Source organism: Narcine bancroftii, chromosome 1 (assembly GCF_036971445.1).
Source record: "Narcine bancroftii isolate sNarBan1 chromosome 1, sNarBan1.hap1, whole genome shotgun sequence".
NCBI lineage: Eukaryota > Metazoa > Chordata > Chondrichthyes > Torpediniformes > Narcinidae > Narcine > Narcine bancroftii.
The window spans coordinates 323,410,774-323,437,055 of record NC_091469.1 but is presented as its reverse complement, the minus strand read 5'-3'; the positions used below and the strand labels follow the sequence as shown (position 1 = coordinate 323,437,055).

General features: G+C 40.6%; 1 protein-coding gene across 2 annotated transcripts in view; it reads left to right on the top strand.

Moving 5' to 3' along the window:
• osbpl10b (oxysterol binding protein-like 10b) overlaps positions 1-26,282 on the top strand; it is a 115,791-nt gene that overhangs the window by 45,545 nt on the left and 43,964 nt on the right. For both annotated transcript variants that reach the window (XM_069907361.1, XM_069907353.1), the window contains exons 5-7: positions 3,419-3,626; positions 7,436-7,593; positions 22,703-22,849. In XM_069907361.1, coding sequence (XP_069763462.1) covers positions 3,419-3,626; positions 7,436-7,593; positions 22,703-22,849 — 513 coding nt within the window. The remainder of the gene's footprint in view (positions 1-3,418; positions 3,627-7,435; positions 7,594-22,702; positions 22,850-26,282) is intronic.

Here is a 26,282-nt window from a genome sequence, read left to right as displayed (position 1 = left end):
AAAGTGGTGGGGGGGGGGGGGGGGGGGGGCAACTATCTCCACTCCACTGCAGTCATCTTGGATCTTGGGGACAATGTGTGTGGTGAGTGATATTTCTATTGTATAGGAAGGATCTGACCAGGAGGGCACCTTTTGCTGCCAGCCAGGCCAAGTTCTGGTGCTTGTTATTGAGCACTGTTGAGGAGGCATTCCACCAGATGACCATTGAAGTCCTCATCCCTCAGTTATACAAAGTCAAAGAATGAACTGCCAGTGCCCAGGTACATTCACTCTGCCTGGAGCAATCAGCTTTCTACCTGAAACCCTAGGTGAGCTATTGATACTGCACAAAAAAGAAGTCCCTGGATAGAGCTGTACTTCACCTACTTAAGGAAAAACCAAATCTGTCCGTTCCAGCAATATTTGTAAACTGTGACCCAAGAATTCTGAAAAACTTGCTTGCTGGTGAACTTACATTGGATAGTTTCATGCAAATTTCTGGACCCTCATGCTGCAACATTTTTATCACTTTCTCATTGCAACCTATTTACAGATCATTCCTGTCTTTAGCTTCTCTTGTACCTGATCATTACAGTTGAAGATTTCAACTTCTGTTTGTGAATGAATCCATTCATTTCAGTGGGCATTCAGTGATATTTTAGCTTAGTGTTTAAATTATTTACATTTTAATGTTTTAATGCATTTCTTGAATTAAATTATTTTTAAATATCTTCCACTAAAAACCATTAACTGTCTCAGAACCCAAAGTTTCCTTCCTACCTATTTGGGTATATTCCAATGATAGTATCTCTGGACAATGATATTTAAGTTCTCTTGTCTTCTGGACCTCATCTCCTGTGTCCAGAGTGCAATGGGTGAGAAACATTAGTTTACCATATTTGGGTTGTTTGAGTGTAGATGGGCAGGGATTACTGGTGTCAATTCCTGTGAATGACCTATCCTGGACCCACACCACCTTATTTGTCAGGAAGGTGAAGCAGCGCTTACAATTTCTAAGGAGGTTGCGGAGGTCAGAACTTCTCGTCCTATCTTGACAACTGTTTAGAAGAAAACAATTGAGAGTGCCCTGTCTGGCTGCATCTGGTATGGTAGCTGCAAAGCATCAAACCCAAAATCAATATAGAGGATCGTCAAAATGTTTAAGAAGATCACGGGTCTCCTTTTCCTCTATTGATGACATTCACCAGGAGTGTTGCTTAACTGGGACTCAAGGAATTATAGAAGACACTTTCCATCCAGCTCACAGTACCTTTGACCCATTATCATCAAGAAGGAGGTTCAGGGGGATCAAAATCGATACTGCTAGGCTGGGAAGCAGCTTCTTCCCATAGGCTTTGAGATTGATGAACAGTATCCTGTAACTGACTAAATCATCCCAAAATATTTATGTTTAGTTTATAAGATATCTCTAACCCTATAAGTGATTATTATATACTGTGTATTCTGTGTGAATGTGCGCACCGAGGTCTGGAGACATGCTGTTTTGATGGGTTGTATATGTAGAATCAGATGATAATAAATTTGAACTTCCATGAACTGGGTCCAGGAAGAAGCAGCTTCTGTTTATTTTGACTTCCTTTTATTTTCCTGGAAGAAAACACAAGAAAGTGTCATTGTTCTAAAAGCTTGGATTTAGAATGAGGAATTCTAAAAGTGTGAATTCTGCCAATGTTTGAATTTGGTAAACTTTATACATCTTTGAAACTATTTAGAAACTCAAATCCACCACTAATGTTAGTTTGGAGGCTTGAAGAAAACTTTGTATTGAAAACAAAGAAATTAAACTGAAAAAATAAAATGTTTTCATATAAAGTAATTATTCAAAATGGGAAAACCGAGTGTAGTGAAAGATATGTAGAATTTACATAATTGATATATAGAAGTGGAAAAAGCCTCATAATATGACAAAATCTTTTTTTTTAAATGTCCTCTCTTTCAGTACATGGGCTATTTAGCCAAAATTGTAACTTTTAATATTTGTGATTCAGAATTTTTATTCGTTCAGCAAACCAGATGGTGATTTGGAAATTTCTAGATAGTAGTAATTGTGAATATATGGTTTTGTTAAATAGGTCCTGCTTTTGAGGTTGTGTCTCTGAAGGAATGTTGTGGAAAATGTAATCGTGTCAAAATCTGATGCTCAGTTGTAATGAATATGCATTTTGACAATGATCCCATGACAATGTGAGGCGGATGTTTTGAATTTGGAGAAGAACAGGGATCAATTAAGTATTTTTATTTTGTTTATTTGTCCTCAACATATGAGGTAGCATATTATTTGCACATGGCAGAAGAGGTAGTTGTGGCAGGGTCAGTTCTGTAATGATTTGCTATTATATTATTGGATGTCAAGGAGTCTAATGTAGGAGTGCATTCCAATTTATAATAGTGATAATGTGAAGAAGTTCAGCATTTCTTTGTTTATGTATGCTTACTTGGGAGTCGCGAGGTTCCTTGTGGTTCTGGATGCAAATATTGACACGCCCAAGTGGAAGTAGCAGAATACAGAAATTTGATATTTTTTTCTGTTGACAATCTTGGAGGAACTTATTGAGCAGTATCCATTGCCAATTTAAATCTGTTGCCAGTGTAATTGCAAAACATTTCCTGCAACATCCAGCATGTAGACCAATGGTTCTCAATCTCTTAATTTCCATTTACAGACCATTTTAAGTAATCCCTATGCCATAAATGCTCTGTGATTAGAAAGGGATTGCTTAAGGTGGGATGTGAGTGGGAAGGGCAGGTTGAGAATCACTGCTCTAGATCTAATTGTTACTGAAATATTTTCTTGAGAAAAATTGTCATTGGCCCATTTCCTTTGGAATTATGAAACGGTGCACATAACGAGCCAATGGGGTACGATTAAAACAGACAGTGGCTATCAAACTTTTTCTTTCCACTCACATCCCACCTTAAGCAATCCCTTACTAATCACAAAGCACCTATGGGATAGGGATTACTTAAAATGGTATGTAAGTGGAAAGAAAAATGTTGAAAACCACTGATGTAGACTTTCAGAATGTCTTAACTTGCAGCATAAAAGATCAACAGCTAAATCTTCATTAAAATCATGTGGTAGTAAACCTGGCACACTGCACATTTATTTGGACTCAAAACATAATTATTTGATCTTGAAACATCACTTATATTTTTGAATTGTGAATGTAGTAAACAAATGAAGACTTTTCATAGATGATCTTGGATTACAATTGTATTTAGATAACATTTTGATTTTGGTGTTGAAGTGTCTACAATTCTTCATTATGACCATTATTAAAAAAAATAATTTTGTGCAATGTCATTCATGGAACACTATGGACAGAATTTTTGTTTACTTCTGGGCTTCAATTTCTTTTTTTCCCCCCTCTCTCTTAAGTGCCCTGATATATTTATTACTCATTTTTATTTTTATAAGATGATGAGCCAAGCAGAAGGACAACTGAAGAACCTTGTGCATTCAATAGAGTCTCTCCCACCTTCTGGACCTCTGTCTGCATTGGATCAAGATTTGCTTCTTTTGAAGGCTACCTCAGCAGCTACCATGAGCTGCCTTGGTGATTGCTTGAACATTCTACAGCAAAATGCACAGCAAGCAGCCCAGTACAGTAAAAGATTATCAACAGGTAAGTTTTATGGTGCAGTGAATTGATGGTAACTAGTTAGAATATGGGGCTCCCTTTCTCATCCTACAACTTGCTTGTTTGATGGTGTTATAGATGAGATTGCAAATGCTGGAATCTGAAACAGAAAACGAACTATTGGAGGAACTCAACAATGTGTGCACCATCACTGTGTTCCTCTAGTTTACCTTTACCCTTTTCTCTCCATCTAATTCCATATTCCATTGAAATATATGCATTTTATTCATTAAATAACAGAAATCAAACTGATGGAGGAACTCAACGAGTGAAGCAGCATCTGTGGGTGGAAATGAGTGGTTGATGTTTCGGGCAGAGACCCTGAATCTGTGTCCCAACCCCCCACTGCATGCTTCTATCTCTTTCGTGTCCCTTTCTCATCCAGTAAGCTTTTCTCTTGATCTGTTCCTCATTTGTACATTTTTTTCTCTATTTGACGCCAATGTTTTAACTATCCTGTTACAGGCATACCCTTTGTAACATGGTTTTGTATAGCACGGGTTTTGATATAACATGGTTTATAATTTTAAAATAGTATTAAACAAAAATTGTTATTAATATTGATATTAATTAACATTAATAGTCACACAATAATTTAACAATGTTCGTCGTTGTTTTTGGTATGTTGGCCTTTATAAATCATAGCATAGAATATAGGAGCTGGGAGGTGATGTTGAGAACTGTTTGCTTTGGTTTACTCCAAGTTTGGAGTATTGTGTGCAGTTCTGGTCTCCAAACTATAGGAAGGATATAAATAAGGTAGAGAGGGTGCAAAGAAGGTTTACAAAAATGTTGCCTGGATTGCAGTATCTTGAATATGGAGAAAGATTGAGTAGACTGGGACTTTATTCGTTGGAGTGTAGAAGGTTGAGAGGAGATTTGATAGAGGTATTTAAAATTATGAAGGGAATAGATAGAGTAGATGTGAATAGGCTCTTTCCCCTGAGGGTAGGGGAGATTGGTACAAGGGATCATAAGTTAAAGGTTAGGGGGCAAAACTTGAGGAGTAATACAAGAGGATGCTTCTGCACTCAGAGAATGGTGGCTGAGTGGAATGATCTACCAGAAGGGGTAGTTGTGGCAGGGTCAGTTCTGTCATTTTAAGAGGAGGCTGGATGAGTACATGGATGATAGGGGGTTGGAGGGTTACGGGCATGGGAGTGGGTAGGTGGAACTAGTGGTGTTTCACGTAAATCAGTGCAGACTAGAAGGGCCGATATGGCCTGTTTCTGTGCTGTAAATTGTTATATGGTTATATGGATCTGGGATTTGAAACAATGTGAATTTGATGATGAAACTCTCATTGAAATGGTTCAGCAATGTTTATATGAAGATGAGCTGCAAAATGAAGATGTTTAATGAAGTGCCAACGAAAGAATTCACCTTAGAGGAATTATCAACATTTATTGGAAAAATTAGCAATGCTTGCAATGACCTTTTGGATGCAGACGCAAACATCGAGAAAAAGATTAGACTTAGCAAGAATTGCAAAATGCTATACGAGGTTATAAAGATGTGCAATCATGAAAAAAAGACCAAGGAAGTGTAAACTCCATGAGACCAATATTTCTTCAATAAATCTCTTCACTTATTGCCAATAAAGATCTTGGTCATTTTTCAGTTTTATATATCCCTTTTATATATTTTATGCACCTGTTCTAGGTAAAAGAATAAATAATTACAGGATTGGAACATATTACATTAAAGTGCATTGTAATAATGCCTTGAACCGTGCAGTCTTCCATAACACTGAACTTGCTTGGAATGTATTAACCTTGTTATACTAGGTATGTCTGTACTTTGAATGTATTAGTATATTTTTTTTTAATTGATAGTTCTTTAATTTTTGGAAGCAAGACCAAGTCTATTAAAATCTAGAGAAGTTTGGTGGACTTGCTTTTGCAATCAACTTGGGTAATGAAAGTGAGGATACCACATAGGCAACATGCATGAGTGTTTAGGGGAGCAAAGGACTAATTTGAGAGATCTGGTAATAAGGATATCTTTATATAGAAGGAACAGCATTACATATCTGTGACAGATGATTAAGGTCTTAAAATTGGAAAAAGTTTATAATCTGGAGGGATAAAGACACAAATTAGATAAAGTATCAACTTCATCAAATCTATTTTTATCCTAAAAACTGGATCAAATTATTAATAGTTTGCTGCTATCAAGCAGCATTTTCAGATCATGCCACTTTTAATGGTTCCTAACTAACTTGTATAATTTCCCAATCGATAACGGTAAGGTTCTATAATTTCAATTTTAAAAACTTATACATAATCAAGGGAGGCCATTCAAACTATTATGACTGAATCATTTCTTGGAAATAACTAATCAGTTAGTAACAGGATAACAAGAGAATTTACAGGTTCTGGGGCCTTGTGCAATACACAAAAGTACTGGAGAAACACATTTTCCTCATTCCTGATAAAGGATTCAGGCCTAGAAAGTTGACTGCCTTTTACTTCCTGTGGATGCGGAGTTACCTGCAGTTTCCTCAGCACTTTTTGTATTGTACCAGTTAGTCTCAGTCTATTTTATTGTTCTGATTACTTTGTAGATATTATCATTTTAAATATAAATCCAGTTCCATTTTGAACGGTCCCATAGAATGTACCTCCATTGCCTTTTCAATAATTGCATCTAAATTTATGACCAAACAACAATGATAGGTGAAGGTAGAATTTAAGATGTGTTAAATATGCAGGAATCAGTTGTTTTTCCTGAAAGATTTAATTAATTAGAATGCAGATATTCTGATCATACTGGACAACAAATTTTTTTCAAAAAGTTTGCTTCCTGAAAAAAAAATTTGGGATTACCAATAGACAACTTCAAGCTGAACACAAACCATGGTGTCTGCAGATTTTTGAGTTTTACTCTGAAATTTGTCTAAGTTAAAACACAATGCTGGAGAAACTCAGCAGGTTCTTTATATAGCAACGGTTAAAATATATAACTGACGTTTTGGGATTGAGCCCTTCAGCTTTGTGTTTTTTTTTAACCAAGCTAATTTCAGATTTGCTGTATCATATAGGAAGATGGAGAAACATCAAATTCACTTTTATTGAATTTAGCATGTTTAATCGCGTAATTTACCTCTGAGCCAAGCTCTGAGGTTGACCGCACATGTTGCACAGGAAGTGTGAGGAGCCCGGGGTTTGTTTTGGTCACCAATATTACAACCAAAGTAGAGCTCCTAGGCTTTCTTAACAAGTGCAGTCATGCTGCATCTTTGAGCCTTAAGCATATACTTACCACAAATGTAAATGCAGCTGTTGCAATTTCTGCTGTATTGAATCTTCCTGAAGACAATAAATGCTATTGTTAAGTTAACTCACTAGGCTATTGCTGGAAAAACGTGCATAAATGTGCATTCAGTCTTTATCAATGTGATTCACAGCATCTGTACATGTGAGTTGCTTTTATAGCCTATCTACATCTATTTTGACTAAGCAGGCCCAAGACTAAGAAAATATTTGCATAACACCTGCACAGGCATGCTTGGACTGACCAAAACAGCTTGGTTTGTGGGCAGTACACTAATAGACAGGAAATATGATAGGAAATCACTAAATAGGTTTTCTCTTTTTAAAAAAAAGGTATGTGATAAGAAATTTTTAAGGTGATTCTTGTGATCACCAGCCCAAAGTCCGTAAAATACACCCAGAGGTTTTCAGGCAGCAATATTTTTGTTGTCATTTGTGTAAAGTTCCTTTTATGTGGATGAACTGGTTTACCTTTCAGAATGTGGAGTTGGTAATAGTCTGCTGCTGTTTTAACCTTAGATAGTTTATCAGGATGGCAAGGACCAAGGTCGCGCTCAGCTGAGCAACTGAAGAATGGGAATGTGTGCTCTTCACCTTCTTTGCCTTCAACGAATGCAAATATTATGTGGTCTGCAACACCAAATCAGGTTAACCAAGTACTCCAGCAGCCTCCTGAGGTAAGCAGAATAAAGATTATACTTTTTACTTTAAGATTTTTTTTAATATAAGGAAAAAGGTTTTGATGTTGAGAATTTTTTTCTCATTTACATAAACACAACGTACAGATGCACCAAAATTCTTGCTTGCTGCATCCACACACAGGAAAATTAAGAAACACCAACTTCAACTATAAATATCCACAATATGCCAAGTGAGAAGAGACCAAAAAAAAATAACTAAATAGCCAGAGATGCAGTTAATGCAAGAAGAAAGTTTCAATGCTACACATAGTTCTTTTGGTGGTCTAGAAATAGTTTGTAATTAGAGTAATGCAGGAAGATTCAAGAACCTGATAGCTACTGGAAAAAAAAACTGCTCCTGAACATAGAGGTGCTGAACCTCAGCCTTCTATGCCTACTCCTTCAAGATAGCAGTGAGGGGAGATTGTGATCTAGGTGATGGAGATCCATTATGATATTGATTTCCTTCTTAAGGCAGTGTCTCATATAGATAACTTCAGTGAATGCAATATTGGCTACTTTCTGCAGACTCCAATTTCCAAACCAGGCCATGATGCAACCAGTCAGTATACTTTCAACATTTCAGTGTAGATGTTTGGTATAGTAATTAACGACATGCCAAATCTTTTCAGACTTCTAAGAAAGTAGAGTTGTTTGCATGTTTTCTTCGTGGTTGCCTTGATGTGCATACTGCACGAGAGTTCCTCGCTAGATAGACTTCCAGGAATTTGAAGGTTCTCACCCTCTTCAATGCCATCTCGTCAATAAAGATGGGTGTGTGGTCTCTCTGCCTCTCCTTGCTAATGTCCACAATAGGCTTCTTAATTGTGATGAGGTTCAGAGCAAGGTTGTTCTGGCATCGCACAATCATTCCCAATTTCTGTCTTGTATACTGACATGCCATTTCCTGTTATTTGACCAACAACAGTGCTGCCATCAGCAAATATATAGATTGCAATTTGAGGTTAGTTTTGCATCAGTTTCTTTCTTGTTCAGTTTAAGATAAATAAGATGCCTTTGTGCTGAATAAGCAGAGTTATGCATACAGCGGGGCAACAGGTGTTTTATTCATGCATATCAACAAGCACTCTTTAATCCTACATTAATCCCATTTTTTTTCTCTCCACATTCTCATCAAAATTGTACTACCCATACACAGGACATTTTATAATGGCCAATTAACCAACCCATTTACAAGCACTTGGGATACAGGAGGAAATCAGAACACCCAGAGGAAACTGATGAGGTCACTGAAGCTGTTTGGCAGACAGCTCTACTGGTTGTGCCATATTACTTATTGCAAATTCGGGGTGTAGGTTAATTGGGTGTGGGTTGGGTGGCACGGACTCATGGGCCAAAATGGCCTGTTGCCGTGCTGTATGTCTAAATTTAAATTTACTTGAAACTGATATATAAATGTGTAAGACCATGGTTGTGGTCCAGTGAGGGCCTGTGTAGCTGAAGGGCACAACACAGGTTGCAAGCTGATGGCATCTTGAGATAAAGGACTCACACCAGGCTTGGGGCTGGTGAAGACTGGCCCACGAAAACCGGGTATTAGAACCAGGATTCGAGAAGATGGTGAGAGCAAGAAGGGCTCAAAATGGGTGCCTTGATGCTGAAGGCTTCCTCATCTTGTTGGAGGTTTGGATCTAGGCTCGGGTTGTTGATCGTTTGAACTGAACTGGAGACTTGTGAGGCTGCTGAGGCTATGGGAGGGCTGGAGGCAAATCAATTGACCCAGTGACTCTGGGGGTGCTCTCTTTTGCTTCTCTTTCTCTGACAGTAAGAGGTGTTGGGCAATGCTAATGGTGAATCTTTGCCTTATGGCAGACCAAAGGCAATTTCGTGCAATATTACATTTCTGTTTTCTTGCGAGCCAATAAATAGTATCTGTATTTGAATTGCTCATGGATGACTGACCTCTGTACAAAGTTTGTCCTTATGTATTGTGGTTCCATTGGCAGAATTGTGCAATTTTCAGACAGCTTGTTTCCTTAAGGCTAGAACCTCTATATTCACAGGGCTTTCCATGGTGTAATGAGATCATGAGATGTGGTGACCAGAACAAGTCCTGCCTACAATAAAGCGGGGGAAACAAATAAACCAAACTTGCATTATAAATTGAAAGTTGCTGATATTCAAGATAATTTCTAAATATTAAAAAAAATTAAATGTTAAAAATCAATTAAAAAAAAAGAAACCCCTGCACCTCAGAAACATAACTAAAATTGCCAAACACTCTCTGTGTGTGATATGTACATTTAAAACTAGTTAAATCTGCTTTTTGATGCTGTGAAAACAGAAGTAATTTTGCTTTTGGGAATAGTGCAAAAGGTGTGGAAGGGGTTTTGTGTGTGTTTGACTATGTGGTGTGGAAAAAGGTGCGTGCGTGCGTGCGTGCGTGCGTGCGTGCGTGCGTGCGTGCGTGCGTGCGTGCGTGCGTGCGTGCGTGCGTGCGTGCGTGCGTGCGTGCGTGCGTGCGTGCGTGCGTGCGTGCGTGCGTGCGTGCGTGCGTGCGTGCGTGCGTGCGTGCGTGCGTGCGCAGAGGGAGAGAGAAACCATGTCTAATGAATTGGTTTTTTGATCAAGAGGCAATAAAGAGGATTGATGAGGACATATTGATAGGTGAGGTCTATAAGATCTTTTGACAAGGTCCTGATGATGGGCTGATCTAGAAGTTAGATCACACACTGATCCCTCCGCCCAGCTCCCACTAACAGCCTGCTACCAGTTCCCACACTGATCCCACCACCCTGCTCCCCCTGACAGCCTGCCACTAGTCCCCACACTGATCCCACACCCACCCCTCCATGTTGTAGTAGACATGTATTGTCAAATCTACACTCAATAATGCACTACTTACATCTGCTATGTCCGGTTCTCAGATCGGCATTTCTGAACTGTATTACGTATTATTGGACCATGGACAAAAAAAGTTTAGGTTTTGGAATTGTTTCGGATTTTGGGTATTCAGAAAAGGGGTATTCAACCTGTATTAACAATTTGGATGAGAATGTAGTTGGCATGGTCAGTAAGTCTGTGGATGACCAAAATTGGTGCTATAGTGGAAAATGAAGAAGGTTATCTGAGATTACAACAGGATCTCAATCCATTGGGAATGTGGGCCAAGGAATGGCAGATGAAATTTAACTTGCACAAATGTGTTGTATTTTAATAAGTTAAACTTGAGCAGGGCCATAGAAATTGTTAAGGAACAGAGAGAACCAGGGATACAAGTACTGTCCATAGTTCTCTGAAAGATCCAATGCTTAACAAGTAATTTGACATGCTTGCCTTCATCAGTGTGGTCACTGAGTAAAAGAGTTGAGATGCCATGTTACAGCTCTACAAAACATAGGAGAGAACACACGGGATATTGTATGCAGTTCTGGTCACCTGGCTTTATAGGAAGGATGTCATTAATCTGGAAAGGGTGCAGAAAAATTCCAAAGGATCTTACTGAGACTAGGGGCTTGAGTTATAAGGAGTTACTAGATAGGCTGATGCTTTTTTTCCCCGGGGGTGTAAGAGGCTGAGGGGTGATTTTATAGAGGTTTATAAAATGATGACGGTTATAGATAAGTTGGGTGATTGGTCTTTTTCCCTCGGTTGGAGCTTCTAAAACTAGGGGACATAAGTTTATGAAGAGAGGGGAGATTGAAAGGGGAATTGAAGGGCAGGTTTTTCACAAAGGGTGGTGGGTTTATGGAACAGGCTGCCAGAGCAAGAGGTAGAGGTAGGTAGAAATACAATATTTAGAAGACATTTGGACTGGTTCACGGATAGGAAAGGATTAGAGGGATATTGGTCAAATACAGGGAAATGGAACTCGTTCAGGGAGGCCCCTGGTATGGCATTTAAATTTTGAAGGGTGGGAGGAAACCAGAGCACCCAGAGGAAACCCATGCAGATGTGGGGAGAATGTAAAAACTCGACCCTGGGCCGCTGGTGCTGTAATAGCATTGTGCTAACCACACCGCCCATAGTACCAAAAGGCCTATTTTGTGCTATATAACTTATTACACAAGACCTAGACAACATTCAGCGATGGGCTAAATGAGGCAAGTAACATTAATGACTTAAAAGATGCAAAGGCCATCTGAAGGAAGAGATTAATGAATTATCTTTGACAATCATTTGCATTGCCATTGCCAAATCAGAATTGCATTTAATTGGCTGCAAGAGCAGGTCAAAATAGTGACTTACCTCCTGATCCCCAGGCATTTCCATCATTTCACAAGCATGTGTTAGGCCTATAATAGAATATTCTCCATTTACCTGGAATAATAAGCAAAAAAAAGTTAATCACCATCAAACAACCTCCCTTATTTAGGGAGATAGATCAGCTCATTGAGTGGTGTCACATCAACAACCTTGCACTCAATGTTAGCAAAACTAAGGAGATGATTGTGGACTACAGGAAGAAGTCAGGAGAACATGATCCAGTCCTCTTTGAGGACTCAATAGTGGAGAAAGTCAAGAACTTCAAATTCCTGGGTGTCAACATTTCTGAGGATCTGTCCTGGAGCTTCCACGTTGATGCTAGTGGCTATACTTTGTGAGGTATTTGAAGAGATTCGGTATGTCACTGAAGATTTTTGAAAACTTCTACAGGTGTACACTATGGAGAGCATTCTGGCTGATTGCATCTCTGTCTGGTACTGTGGTGCCAACGCTCAGAAACGGAAAAAAATTCAAGAAGGTTGTTAACTTGGCCTGCGACATCATCGGCACCAAACCTCACTCCATTGAGGACATCTACAAGAGGCAGTGTTTTAAGAAAGTAATTTAGCACACAGGCCATGCCCTCTTCACTGCTAGTTCTGTCGTGTTGGAAGGACTGAGTTCTGGACCTGCTCCAGAATCGTCAGCGTGAGGCAGTGGAGCCTCAGCATGGCCATCTGAAAGCTTACTAGGGGTCACAGGCTGAGGGGGTGAGTCCAACCTCAGGTTCACTCTGAATAGGGGTGCGAGGAAGGGGCGAACCAGACGAAGCCAGATCTCTTAGGGGTACAGCATTAGTACTCCCATCTAGGAATTTAACATGAGCGTAGTTGGGGTTGATATGCAGTATCTGAAGTGGTTGGATTAGGGGGTCTGTTTTAAGCGGCCGAGCGTGGCTCTTCAGCAGCATGGTTCCAGGCTCAGATAAATAGGCTGTCCAGTTCATCACAGTTCCTGATTTCCTAGGAAAGGCAAACATATGTCGATGAGGTGTTTGATTTGTTGCAGTACACAATAAAGACCGAATAGAATGTAATGCCTCAGGCAGCACCTTCTGCCACTGTGTAACAGGGTAACCATGTGTTTTTAAAGCAAGATTGACAGTCTTCCAGACTGTAGCATTAGCCCTTTCAACCTGCCCATTGCCCTGCGGGTTGTAGCTCATGGTACGGCTGGTGGCAATTCCCTTTCGTAGCAGGGCTCGCCGCAGTTCAGCGCTCATGAATGCTGAGCCTCTATCAGTAAGAATGTAATTGGGAAAACCAAAAATGTTGAAAATTCTGTCAAGTGACTTAATGTCAGACGCTGACGAGACGTCAGGGCAGGGTATCGTAAAGGGAAACCTGGAATATTTGTCAATTACAGTAAGGAAATACACTTTTTTGTTGTTGGAAGGTAACGGCCCTTTAAAATCTAAGCTAATCCTCTCAAAAGGTCGGGTTGCCTTGATGAGAGTGGCCTCCGGAGCTTTGAAGTATTGCGGTTTGCATTCTGCGCAAACAGGACAGTTTTTAGTCAGTTTCCTGACTTCCAGAGAGTAAGCAAGGTTGTTAGCCCCTATGTAGTGTAAGAATCTCGTGACTCCTGGGTGGCATAGTCTGCTATGGAACTCTTTTAGCCCCTCCAGCTGAGCACCAGCAGCAGATCGTGACAATGCGTAAGAGGGATCATTTAACCTGCCTGGTCTGTACTGGATCTCATAATTATAAGTTGAGAATTCTATTCACTAGCGTGCCATCTTATTGTTCTTGATTTTATTTTTGTGTTTAGTACTGAACATGTAGGCTACAGATTTCTGATCAGTGACAAGAGTAAATTTTTACCAGCTAAAAAGTGTCTACAGTAGCGAACAGCTTCAATAATAGCCTGGGCTTCCTTTTCAATGGCAAGATATTTAAGTTTAGGTCTGCGTAACGTGCGGGAGAAGAATGCCACAGGTCTGCCCTTTTGATTAAGGGTTCCTGCCAAGGCACAATCTGAGGCATCAGATTCCACTTGGAATGGGACATCCTCGTCAATGGACGAGAGTGCAGCTTTGGCAATATCAGCTTTACTTCTCTCGAAAGCCTTCAAGGTCATTAGAGAGAGAGAGTGGAAAAGATTTGGTGTCAAACAGAGGGCGTGCCTTCGTGATGTAGTCCCGAACCCATTTGCATTAGTAGGAAAAGAATCCCATACACCTTTTAAGGGCTTTTGCTGAGTCTGGGGGTGGTAACTTCTTAAGGGGGGCCATTCTTTCCGGGTCGGGGCGGATTTCATCCTTGCGGACAATATAGCCCAGAATGGGTAGCTCTGTCACGCTGAGCACACATTTGTCCTTGTTAAATGTAAGGTTGAGTTCTTTAGCTGTTGCTAAAAATTTCTTTAAGTTGTTTTGTGCTCAGCCTGTGTTTTCCCACAGATAGTGACATTATCCAGATAGGGAAACATATCCTGTAACTCATATGTCCTAACAATCTTATCCATTTCCCTCTGAAACACTGACACACCATTAGTGACTCCAAAAGGTACCTTTTTAAACTGGTATAAGCCCCCCCCATCAACCTCAAAGACTGTATAGGGTCGTTCCTTTTTTTTAATGTGAATTTGGTGGTAAGCTGTCTTGAGGTCGATACTGGAGTACATTTTGTATTGTGCTATCTGATTAATCATTTCGTTGATGCGTGGCAGGGGGTAGGCATCCAGGTTAGTGTAACGGTTGATTGTCTTGCTGTAGTCAATAGCCAGTCGTTTCTTAGTGTGATTTTTCACAACTTCCACCTGGGCTCGCCACGGACTCCTACTGGGTTCAATTACTCCCTCTTTAAGCAATCTCTGGGTCTCAGCTTTGATAAACTCACGATCCTCTTTGCTGTATGAATGGCTCTTAGTGGCAATCGGCTGACACTCGGATAAATCACTGAAAAGGGAGGGAGCTTTGATCTTTAATGTGGACAAACCGCAGTAACTAGCGTGGGGGATGGTAAGTGTGAGTAGTGTCCCACCGAAATTTAGCACTACACTGTTCATCTGAGATTGAATATCTAACCGTAGTACCACAGGGGCGCCGAGCTCCTGCATAATAAAGAGCCACACATCAGCCAGATAATGTCCCTGCAAATTTAAAGTAACTTTACACTTGTCCCATACAGTTTTTGTAAGTTCACGACAAGCCATCGATATATTTCGGTTCACTGGATATCTCCACAAATTTAAGGCTCTGGCAACCCTCTCGTGGATGTAGCTCTCAGTACTCCCCGAGTCTATTAGACAATCAAGAATCTCACCATTCACCTCCCCCTTCATAGTTGACTGTTCCAGTCCGTAACATCCCCCAAGTTTTGGAGTCAATTGAACTATCACAGGGGATCTCACCTCGCCGTCACTTGAAGTGGATTCAGGTTCTTGTCTGAAGATTCCCCCTTTTCACAGCTGTCTTTGATTCCTGCAGCTCCAGGAACCATTTTCTTGTGCTTCTCTTCTTCTTATCAGTGGGAGTACTTTTCGCCTTACACGCTTTAGAAAAGTGGCTGAGTTTCCCACAATAGCTGCAGGTAGAAAATCGAGCCAGGCTCTTCTGTCTGGGGTGCCAGCTCTTACCACAGAAGTAGCATTTTTTTAGGGGTTTGCCTTTTTCTTTCTTTTGGGGTTCCAGCACTCCTGGATGTTTCCTTTTCAGTTTCTAGCATTTCACTGGACCGCATGGCACTTCTCAGTGTTTTGGCTAGAGTGACTGCCCGGTCATAGGTTAAGGGCTCAGTCTCCAGCAGCCTCTGTCGGATGTAACTGGAGTCAATCCCGTTGACTAAGCATCCAGCTTCAAGCCATTGCGGTGTTCCACATTGACTGCCCTGACATCACATTAATTTGCCAGAGAGTCGAGAGCCAGTGCATAGGCAGCATCACTTACCCCGGTTTTCTGACGTCTAATCAGCAACTGGTGTCAAGCAAGCACCACATTCCGTGGCGCTGCATAGTAACCAGTCAGACGTTCCCGGGCTATAGCCAGAGTGGTAGCTCCTTGCGTTATGGCGAAAGGGACCTCGCCCAGCACAGAGTTCAGGTGGCCCCACTGTATCGCCTCATCGACCACGTTGTTTCGAGCCATGTAGTAATCGAAACAAGGAATCCAGTGGTTGAAAATTTCACTGGCCCTCAGGGCAGACTTGTCGATTATCAGTTGCTCTGGCTTGAAAGCTGCATCCATTCCTGCTAATAAAATTGAAGTGCCAGTTGATGAAGTTGATAAAGACGATGTGGCCAAACAATATTCATGGATTTTATGAGCAGAAACTCATGGTACAATAATGAAAGACAATGGATGCATATACAGTTTTATCCAAGGGGAGTGTCCTTAACAGTAGAGATAATGCACAGCCAATGTTAGTTCAGCAAGGCTCGCCAGAGGGGAGACAGGCAGCCACCCACACATTTTCTCTTGGGTAGTTAGCGATGTGCATTAAAATACTGGCATTGTCAACCACATTCATAATCTCAATATTTTTAATACCAAAAGAAAACATTTGTTCAGAAATGGTTTTGAAGGACCTAGGTTCAAAATAATTTGCAAAAGGTACAGATAGAAGATGAGAAATTTTGATGTGAAGAACATTGTAAGTGTGAGTTGGAAGCTGATTCCACAAATGATTTTGAAAGATACTTTGAAGGATACTTGTGAATAAGGAATCTGGGTGAAAACAAAAATGCAGGTCCATGCAACTAAGTGTAATTGCAGTTTGAAAGAGGCAAATAAGTCAAGTTGTCTGCTAGAATGCAGGTTTCTATGATTTCATGTCCTTTCTTCCCACACAGATGAATGCATTTGCTATGTCCTCACTAATCCACTGATTGCCCCTTGGCCCCTTCCCCTGTGACACAGGAAGTGCCACAGTGTGCCCACACAGCCTCCCTCACCACCATTCGAGGCCACAAACAGTTCGTTCAAGTGAAGCAACACTTCAATTGTGAATGTGTGGGAGATATCCACTGTTTCTGGTGCTCCTTCTCTACATTGGAGAGACTGCACTCAGCCTGGGAGATGGCTTTACTCCGTCTGCATCAATGACAGGGATGTCCCAGTGTTCAATCAATTCCATTCTGCTCCCCACTCCCATGCCGATATGCCTATTCATGGCCTCATGCACTGCCAAACAAGGCCACCCATAAATTGGAGCAATATCTGATATTCCGTCTGGACACTTTCCAACTGGATGCCATTAATATCGACTTCTCTGGTTTTCTGCTAGACCACTCATCGTTCCCTCCTCCTTATCCCTCTGTCTCACTGTCTTTTCTCCAACACTCCACCCCTTTCCCCTCCATTCACTGACCTATCCCGCCTCCTTCTGTTTTCTCTTGTGCCCTCCCTCATCCACCTATTATCTTTTGCCTGTGCTCTTCCACCTGCGCTTCCCCACCCACCATTTTATTCAGGTGCCTACTGATATTTTGCTCATACTTTGATGAAGGCCTGAAGCCCAAAACCTTGGTTATGTATCTTTATCTTTGCTATATAAAGTTCGCTATTTGACCTGCTGAGTTTCTCCAAAATTATATTTTTACTTTACCGTCTTCTTTAACCCCCTGAGGGATTTCCTAAAATAAGAGACAATCATGAAAAGTATATTCTAAAAATCACAATCAAAGCAAGTTGACAATATGTTGTTAGGGAATTACAAGAACCCAGCTAGAAGTTGCATTGTGTAACATTTTTTTTATGCTCTATGCAAATACTTGTACAATTTTGGATATCACCCATATTTCTCTCTTCACAGATGTGGCTGTATCTTTTTCAATTTGTTTTTCCCTCGTCTATCTCTATAACTGCCAGTTTTTAAAATAGCTATTTTGACAGTCTAGGTTTGCATCTCATTACAGACATGTTCTTCCCCAACACTTAAAACAGCATAAAACATATTTGTTTCCTTACTTTTCCAGAGGAGATCAAGCATTATTGACCCGAAACACTGAAAGTGTTTCTCTTTTGTGGGATACTGTTGCATTTGTTGATTACTTCCTGCATTTTCTGTTTTTATTCTGGATTTCCAGAATCGCTGCACTATTTTGCTCCAAATGGTTTCTATTGATGTGGTTGCAGTGGGCCACTGACATACCCAAAAGAGAGAGGACAGAGGACTCAAGAAGGGATACAGATTTAAAAAAATAGGAGCAGTGGAGGTCATAAGTTCTTTCTGCTCTCTGAGAAAAGAAGACCTCTCTCTAAATTGTTCACTTTATTTTCAGTTATTTCTTTCAGAAGGTAGAACAGAAGAAATTGGATCATATTCCAAATGGTTCCATGCAAAGGCATATCTTCCAAATGTGTTCCCACAATTACACAAGAGTTGTAGGTTAAGTCCAAAGCCCTCTGTGCAGATCAGATGGCGAAGTCCTCCTCAGCGACAAGATCTCCATCCTCAATCGATGGTCAGAACACTTTCAATCTCTTTTCAGTGCCAACTGCTCAGTCCAAGAATCCGCCCTGCTCCAGCTCCCTCAACAGCCCTGGAGTCTAGAGCTGGATGAGATCCTTACCTGGGAAGAGACATATAAGGCAATTGAACAACTGAAAAGTGGCAAAGCAGCAGGTATGGATGGATTCCCCCCAGAGGTCTGGAAGGCTGGCGGCAAAACTCTGCATACCAAACTGCATGAGTTTTTCATGCTCTGCTGGGACCAAGGAAAGCTGCCTCAGGACCTTCGTGATGCCATCAATCACCCTGTACAAAAACAAAGGCGAGAAATCAGACTGCTCAAACTACAGGGGAATCATGCTGCTGTCCATTGCAGACAAAATCTTCGCTAGGATTCTCCTTAATAGACTAATACCTAGTGTCGCCGAAAATGTCCTCCCAGAATCACAGTGTGGCTTTCGTGCAAACAGAGGAACTACTGACATGGTCTTTGCCCTCAGACAGCTCCAAGAAAAGTGCAGAGATCAAAACAAAGGACTCTACATCACCTTTGTTGACCTCACCAAAGCCTTCGACAGAATGAGCAGGAAAGGGCTTTGGCAAATACTAGAGTGCCTCGGATGCTCCCCCCCCCCCCCCCCCAAGTTCCTCAACGTGGTTATCCAACTGCACGAAAACCAACAAGGTCGGGTCAGATACAGCAATAAGCTCTCCGAACCCTTCTCCATTGACAATGGCGTGAAGCAAGGCTGCGTCCTCGCACCAATCCTCTGTACTATCTTCTTCAGCATGATGCTGAAACAAGCCATGAAAGACCTCAACAATGATGCTGTTTACATCCGGTACCGCACGGATGGCAGTCTCTTCAATCTGAGGCACTGCAAGCTCACACCAAGACACAAGAGCAACTTGTCCGTGAACTACTCTTTGCAGAAGAAGCCACTTTAGTTGCCCATTCAGAGCCAGCTCTCTAGCGCATGACGTCCTGTTTTGCGGAAACAGCCAAAATGTTTGGCCTGGAAGTCAGCCTGAAGAAAACTGAGTTCCTCCATCAGCCAGCTCCCCACCATGACTACCAGCCCCCCCACATCTCCATCGGGCACACAAAACTCAAAACGGTCAACCAGTTTACCTACCTCGGCTGCACCATTTCATCTGGTGCAAGGATCGACAACGAGATAGACAACAGACTCGCCAAGGCAAATAGCGCCTTTGGAAGATGACACAAAAGAGTCTGGAAAAACAACCACCTGAAGAAACACACAAAGATCAGCGTGTACAGAGCCGTTGTCATACCCACGCTCCTGTTCGGCTCCGAATCATGGGTCCTCTACCGGCATCACCTACGGCTCCTAAAACACTTCCACTGTCTCCACTCCATCCTCAACATTCATTGGAGTGAATTCATCACCAACAGCGAAGTACTCGAGCTGGCAGAGTCCGCAAGCATCGAATCTACGCTTCTGAAGACCCAACCGCGCTGGGTGGGTCACGTCTCCAGAATGGAGGACCATCGCCTTCCCAAGATCGTGTTATATGACGAGCTCTCTACTGGCCACTGAGACAGAGGTGCACCAAAGAAGAGGTCCAAGGACTGCTTAAAGAAATCTCTTGGTGCCTGCCCCATTGACCACCGCCAGTGGGCTGATATCGCCTCCAACTGTGCATCTTGGTGCCTCACAGTTTGGCGGGCAGCAACCTCCTTTGAAGAAGACCGCAAAGCCCACCTCACTGACAAAAGACAAAGGAGGAAAAACCCAACACCCAACCAACCAATTTTCCCTTGCAACCGCTGCAACCGTGCCTGCCTGTCCCGCATCGGACTTGTCAGTCACCAACGAGCCTGCAGCAGACGTAGACATACCCCTCCATAAATCTTCGTCCGTGAAGCCAAGCCAAAGAATTGGGCAGCCAGAATTGGTTTCCATCATGTTGTAAATAAAATTTAAATTTAAAATTTTAAAAATGAAAAAAAATTTCAATATAGCACTTCTAATCTAAACTCGGAGGGTTTAGCTAAGCTGATTCCCATTCTAATTTTTTTTTAATTTAGAGATGCAGCACAGTAACAGGCCCTTCCAGCCCACAAGCCTGTGCCGCCCAAATACGCCCAGTGACCTGTCAACCTAGCACATCTGTGGAATGTGGGAGGAAACTGGAGCACCTGGAGAAAACCCATGGAATCACGGGGAGAATGTACAAACTCCTTACAGACAGTGCATTTCATGCACTAATCCTTGGAAAACTGAACTGTTTTAAAACTTGTGATCAGTCAAACAAATTGAATACCTTTTGTCAAAAAGCAAGATGAGCAATGAAGATCTACATGTGATTCTGCTATGGCCCGCTTAGGACTCTGCAAAGTCTATGAGCCTCCTGAGCCTCCTTCCCTGTGAAGCAGTCAAGTTTGACATAGATCTTTTTTCTGTACTTCTCTCTCACTTACTAAATAAAAAACATTTGTGTTATGTGAGGTGAAAAGAAAACAAGACTTTAACTTTAACATAACATAAATGAACTGTGCCCCCCCCAGGGGGAGCCAAAGGGCTCCTATTGAGAATGGCTGATTAAGATAATAAACAAAGACACGGAAGTAATGTGAATGTGATCCCAAATATTTTGAACTTTCTTCACAAAGTTGCTTTCTGAAGTCTATATTGACAGGATTGACTCATGAAATTCTCTTCACTTAAAAATCTGCAGATATTTTGGAGCACCGATAGATTTGCGAAAGTAATTCAAGGTTCAAGGTTACTTTTTAATACATTAAAAATGTAGCACACATGATGTACTTCAACTTTTGCCTACCATAAGGCAGACAAAATGTTGTCATTACAGCAAGATAAAGAGGAGCAAAGAAAGAATCCCTTCACTGTTAGAGTGGATTCTCCTTCAGCACTCCCGCAGTCTCTGCAACTGCACAGATAACCGTTTGATTCAAGCTCCAGGTCTAAACCTCCGACATGATCAGGAAACTCAGCACACGAGGAACTTTAGGATCCCTTCTTGCCCTCAGCACCCTTTCGAATCCTGGCTCCGATACATAGTTCCCATGAGCCAGTCCAGCAGTGTGGGTACCTTGACCACTTTGCCGAGAACTCACAGGCGAGGCTGTGTGGGTCCCTCAGCCGTAAAACCCCTTGTAGGTCTGCTGCCTTGGTCACTGTCTTGTAAGTTTGTCTCCCATGTTTCTCTTTCCCAACTGGGGGGTGTTATCCCCATTTTTAGTGTACTGTGCCGGTCCACTGCTCCCCAGAGTCTACAACCCTTTGTGGCTGCTGCCGAACACAGGCACGGCTATCTTGGGCACTGACCTCCACGGTTGCAGGATTTTACTTACAAACACCGTTGGCTCCATTAATAAGCTGTTTAAAGCCTGTATGGAGCTGAGGCCTTCGAAGCAGTGCTACGTCTCCACTCTCTATGTACAAGGGTCTGCACCAGCAGCAGAGCTGCCATGATAGCAGCTCCGGCAATTCCACCATTTTATGTACTTCAGATACCAGTTATACAATAACGACTTATGCATCATTCCACAGTTGATAGAAAACTTTTTTTTTATATACTCATCAATATGCTCATATGCAATTTTATAGTTTTTGAGCTTTTCTCTCTGAGAGTGTTTATATAAATAAGTGACAGCTGAAGCACTTTCAGACATGCATGTATTTGGAAAGTATCTCAGATGAAGAACACCTTTTCAGCTGTTTCTTCCTTTAAGATTATTCATGCCTGGACTATTTGTTTCAGGTTAAAGAGAGGGTTAAAATTGTAGTGATTTAAGTTATTTAAAAAAAAAATTTAATAAAGCATGATCAGGAAACCTGACACCAATATGGCAGAGGCAGTCAAATTAGTTTTCAGAAGAAACCAGTTGAATCTTACGGTAATTCCCACTAAGATAAATGTGGCTGAGTACTGATATCACGTGGCTTAAGTGGATCGTTTTACATCAAATTAACTTTGCATCCAGTCCTTTAGAGAGTGGAGGATATAAGAGAGTTAGCACCAGCTCAATGAAACCTCTGTCAGCTATGCCTGCCTGCTGCCAGTCAACTGGCAGAAACAATACCTACATTCAGAGAAGTGGCAGACTGCAGATCATTTTCAGTCATCAGTTCAATTTAATGAGTGATATGTTATTTATAAAAATTGTTGCTAAGGTAATTTATCCATGTAAATAACTAGGTCTACGGCCCGGAGAAACGCTATCTCATTTTCACTATACACTGCAAAGTATATGGTATGAACGGCAAATAAATGTGACTTGACTTGACTTATTGTTTTTTCCTTCTAAGGCAATGGCCGATGTACTCAGAATAAAGTATTTCTTAACCAATTTATTTTCCAGTAATGTTTGAACAGAAATCCAGTACAGAAGCTGGGCAGGAAAGGAAAAGTAATGCTGAGTACAAAACTGTCTGATCGTTGAATTATTTTTCCCACCCTGTCTGATCATATAAGTAATTAATATTATTCTTTATCAGCATCAAAGTCCTGAAATAATACACCGTGAAGATGAGATAACAGATAGTGAAGAGAACATGGAAGACGATTTGGGGGTCATGGATGATCAACGGAGTGTTATATTGCATCTTCTTTCTCAAATGAAACTTGGCATGGATCTTACTAGGGTATGTAATTAAATTGTCCATTTAACTTGTAAAATCAAATGTATTTAGTACTGAATGAAGGGTTCAGTTGCCTGTTTTGTAATAGCACACATATTCAGTACACTATTGTGGGGTGTGTGGAAATAACTATCCTATTGTAGAACTATTTTAAATGCTTGTGCTTTTTCCATTATGGAATATAAACTGAAAAGTTGAGTTGGCATTGAAAGAAAATTGTGCTTTTTCTTAGGAAGATTTAAGATTGAATTTAATGAATTCCAGTTTGAAACAGTACTTTGGTGACCTGCTTGTAATAATAAGTCCATTGAGATAGAATGAAATTGGCTGGTCGGCCTATCGAGTCTGCACTTGTCCCCATAACCTTTGACACTTACTAATCAAGAACCTATCCATTTCTGCTTTAAATGTACCCAATGACTTGGCCTCCACAGCCATCTGTGGCAATGAATTCCACAGACGCATCACCTTCTGTCTGAAAAAATTTCTAATTTCTGTTCCAAAGGGCCGTCCTTTTATTCTGAGGTTGTGCCCTCTTGTCCTAGACTCTCCCACACTGGAAAACTATGAAACCAGCTGTAGTAGTATTTTATTGTGATTTTGCTAGCATACTGATATTAATTTCTGGTTATTGACAATCAGGTAATTAAAGAGTGCTCTAATGCTGTCATATCTCTGGAAGAGTTGTTTAATTCCCTTTGCTATTAGTTCATTTGCAGTTGGTCTAATTGGGAAATGTGATGAATCCAGAAGGTATGCCAGAGATGCTAACATTTTGATATGATCTATCATATTTCTTTTAAATTGCAGTTGTTGTTTTAGTGAGATCAATACTATCTTAGATAAATAAATACTTTATACTTTAAAGGGCCTGACTTTAAAGCTTTTGGTTTTGGTTGAGATTTTGAAATGTAATAATGTAATAAATGTAAGATAATGTCTGAAATATGCATATTTGATTTTCATACCTGGTTGAATTTTTTTAATTAGCTACAGTTTGATTAAGTATGTAAAATGAAAATGGGGAAACATTTATGAAGATCATTCTACTTTCTTTTAAAAAAACTTAAGTTAAATTTTAAATGTTCTGTTGTAGTTCTGGAAAGTGCTAAGGATTAGTCTTCAAGCTGAAGTCCTAAATTGTGGGATGGCTCTCAGCAGAGGAAGGGAGGACCTGGAGAATACAGATTGGGAGCATTTGCTTGTGGGAACAATTGCACAACGAGTGGGAATTTTAAAAAAATTAGGAAAAGTTCAGTGCTGGAAAATTCTGGTAAGGCTGAAAGACAAAGTTGGAGAGATTAGGGAACCTTGGATCACAAAAGATATTGAAGGTTTGATCATAGGGAAAAAAGGAACCATATGACAAGATTAGGGAAAGGAAATTGAGTAAAGGCAAATGAATATTGAGGGGGAAGGAGAGAACTTAGGCTATCAATTTGGAAGGCAAAAAAGGGCCATGAAATATCCTTGCCTGATAAGATTAAGGCGAATACTAGAATCATAACCAGAATCAGAATTTATCGTCATGGAATTTGTTGTTTTGCGGCAGTGTCACAGCGCAAAGATTGCTATAAAATTACATTTAAAAATAAATAAATTAGAGCAAAAATGAGAGGTGAGATAGTGTCTGTGGTTCATTGTCTATTCAGGAATCTAATGGTAGTGGAGAAGAAGCTGTTCTTGTGCTCCTGGGTGTTTGTCCTCAGACTCCTGAACCTCCTTCCTGATGGTAGCAGAGTGAAGAGGGCATGACCTGGGTGGTGGGGATCCTCAAGGATAGAGGTTGCTTTCTTAAGTCGCCGTCTCTTGCAGATGTCCATGATAGAGTGGAGACTGATGCCCATGATGGTACTGGCTGAGTTCACATGTGAATATAAGATAGGATTAATTTACATATATAAAGGTAGCGGCTGATCAAATAAAGTCGATGTGGCTTTGAGCGGGGAAAATCTTGATTCACAGATCGAGTGTTTTGCAAAGATTGATGATTATATATTTAATTTGTAAGTAGTTACATGAAATATATTGGAAAATTAACAAAGATCACAATGTTAAAGAATATGAATTAAATCAAAAAGTTAAATTCCTCATTCATTCAAATTGTTCCTCCATTTATATTTAATTGGGAATCAATATTTTTCAAAAAAGGAGATATAATCTAGCAATACTGTGCAATTAAGACCCTTGGTCCTTATTTGCCTAAATTAATTAGGTGACTTTATCTTGGAAAATTGCAAGTTAATCAAGATCCTATGGACTGTTAGGTTGTTACTATTACATGATATTAAGGCATGTATTCAATATCGTAATTTCTTTCTAGAGATGAGATGCTCATAAAAATTGTGCAAGTAACATTGTCGGAAGACTATTCAAGTCTTGATAAAAATTCTTCTTAGAATGACACATTTTATTTCTGGTCCAAAAGAGAAGCAAGTATGGAGAAAGGCTGGACTCGGAATGGTGGAAGTGACACTCATACAGTTGGGAAGATTTTTCTGCTTTTTCAGCACACCTGATCCTGTTAGAAAATTATTTGAGTTATGCATTCACAGGCACTCCTCTGCTCCCAGCAAGACGAGGCAATGAAGGCTCTGCAGAGTATTAGAGGCTTTGCTTCAGCAAAATATTCTTCAAGGATATGCATGCCAATTAATGTTCAAGCTGCCTAGATGATGGATCAGCCTTTTTCATTACATGTGGTGGACACAGTGAACAAAAAGCTTTTGAAAATTATCCTAAAATAGGTCTTAAAGCATCTGTTTTGACATGAAAAGGTCATCAAATCAATGGACAGAAATAAGATGAGTATTTGGCAGTTATCAGGAGCTTCCCCCTGCTATCAAGCAAGAATTTTGTATTCCGTGGATCATCCAAAACAAATTGAAACTATTCAAGCCTCCTGGAAGAAGTTGTGGATTGCTTAAAACTTTATCCTTAAGGAGACAGGATGATTGTAAATCTCAACCTCTCAAGTGGCATCAGAATCTTGAATCATTGGACAATCCCCAGGAGCTGGATTATTGTTAACCCTTGAAGTGTTCCTGTATGAATATGTCATGAGATGGTGTGTATACACAGTAAAAGTGTGTCCCTTTTTTGTGGAGGATAATTTTGAATGGCCTCTGAAAGGTCCATTAAGAAACTACTGTGAAGAGGAAAAATTCTCATGTGCAGAAATTAAACTATTCAATGTTATTATTTAAAGAGAAAAGCAAAAACTGCGATGCTGGAATCTCGATCAAACTCAGCAGCATAGACATGGTCAGTCAACATTTCAGGTTGGAACCATGTATCGGGACTAAAGTAAAATGGGGGGGAGGGGGGGGATTTTTTTGAATGGGAAAAGAAATTGGGTAGGGGCCAAGAGTTGATGAGGTGTTGAACTGAAGGTGGGAGAGGTGGAGAGGCCACTGGGGAGAATAAAGTTAGATAG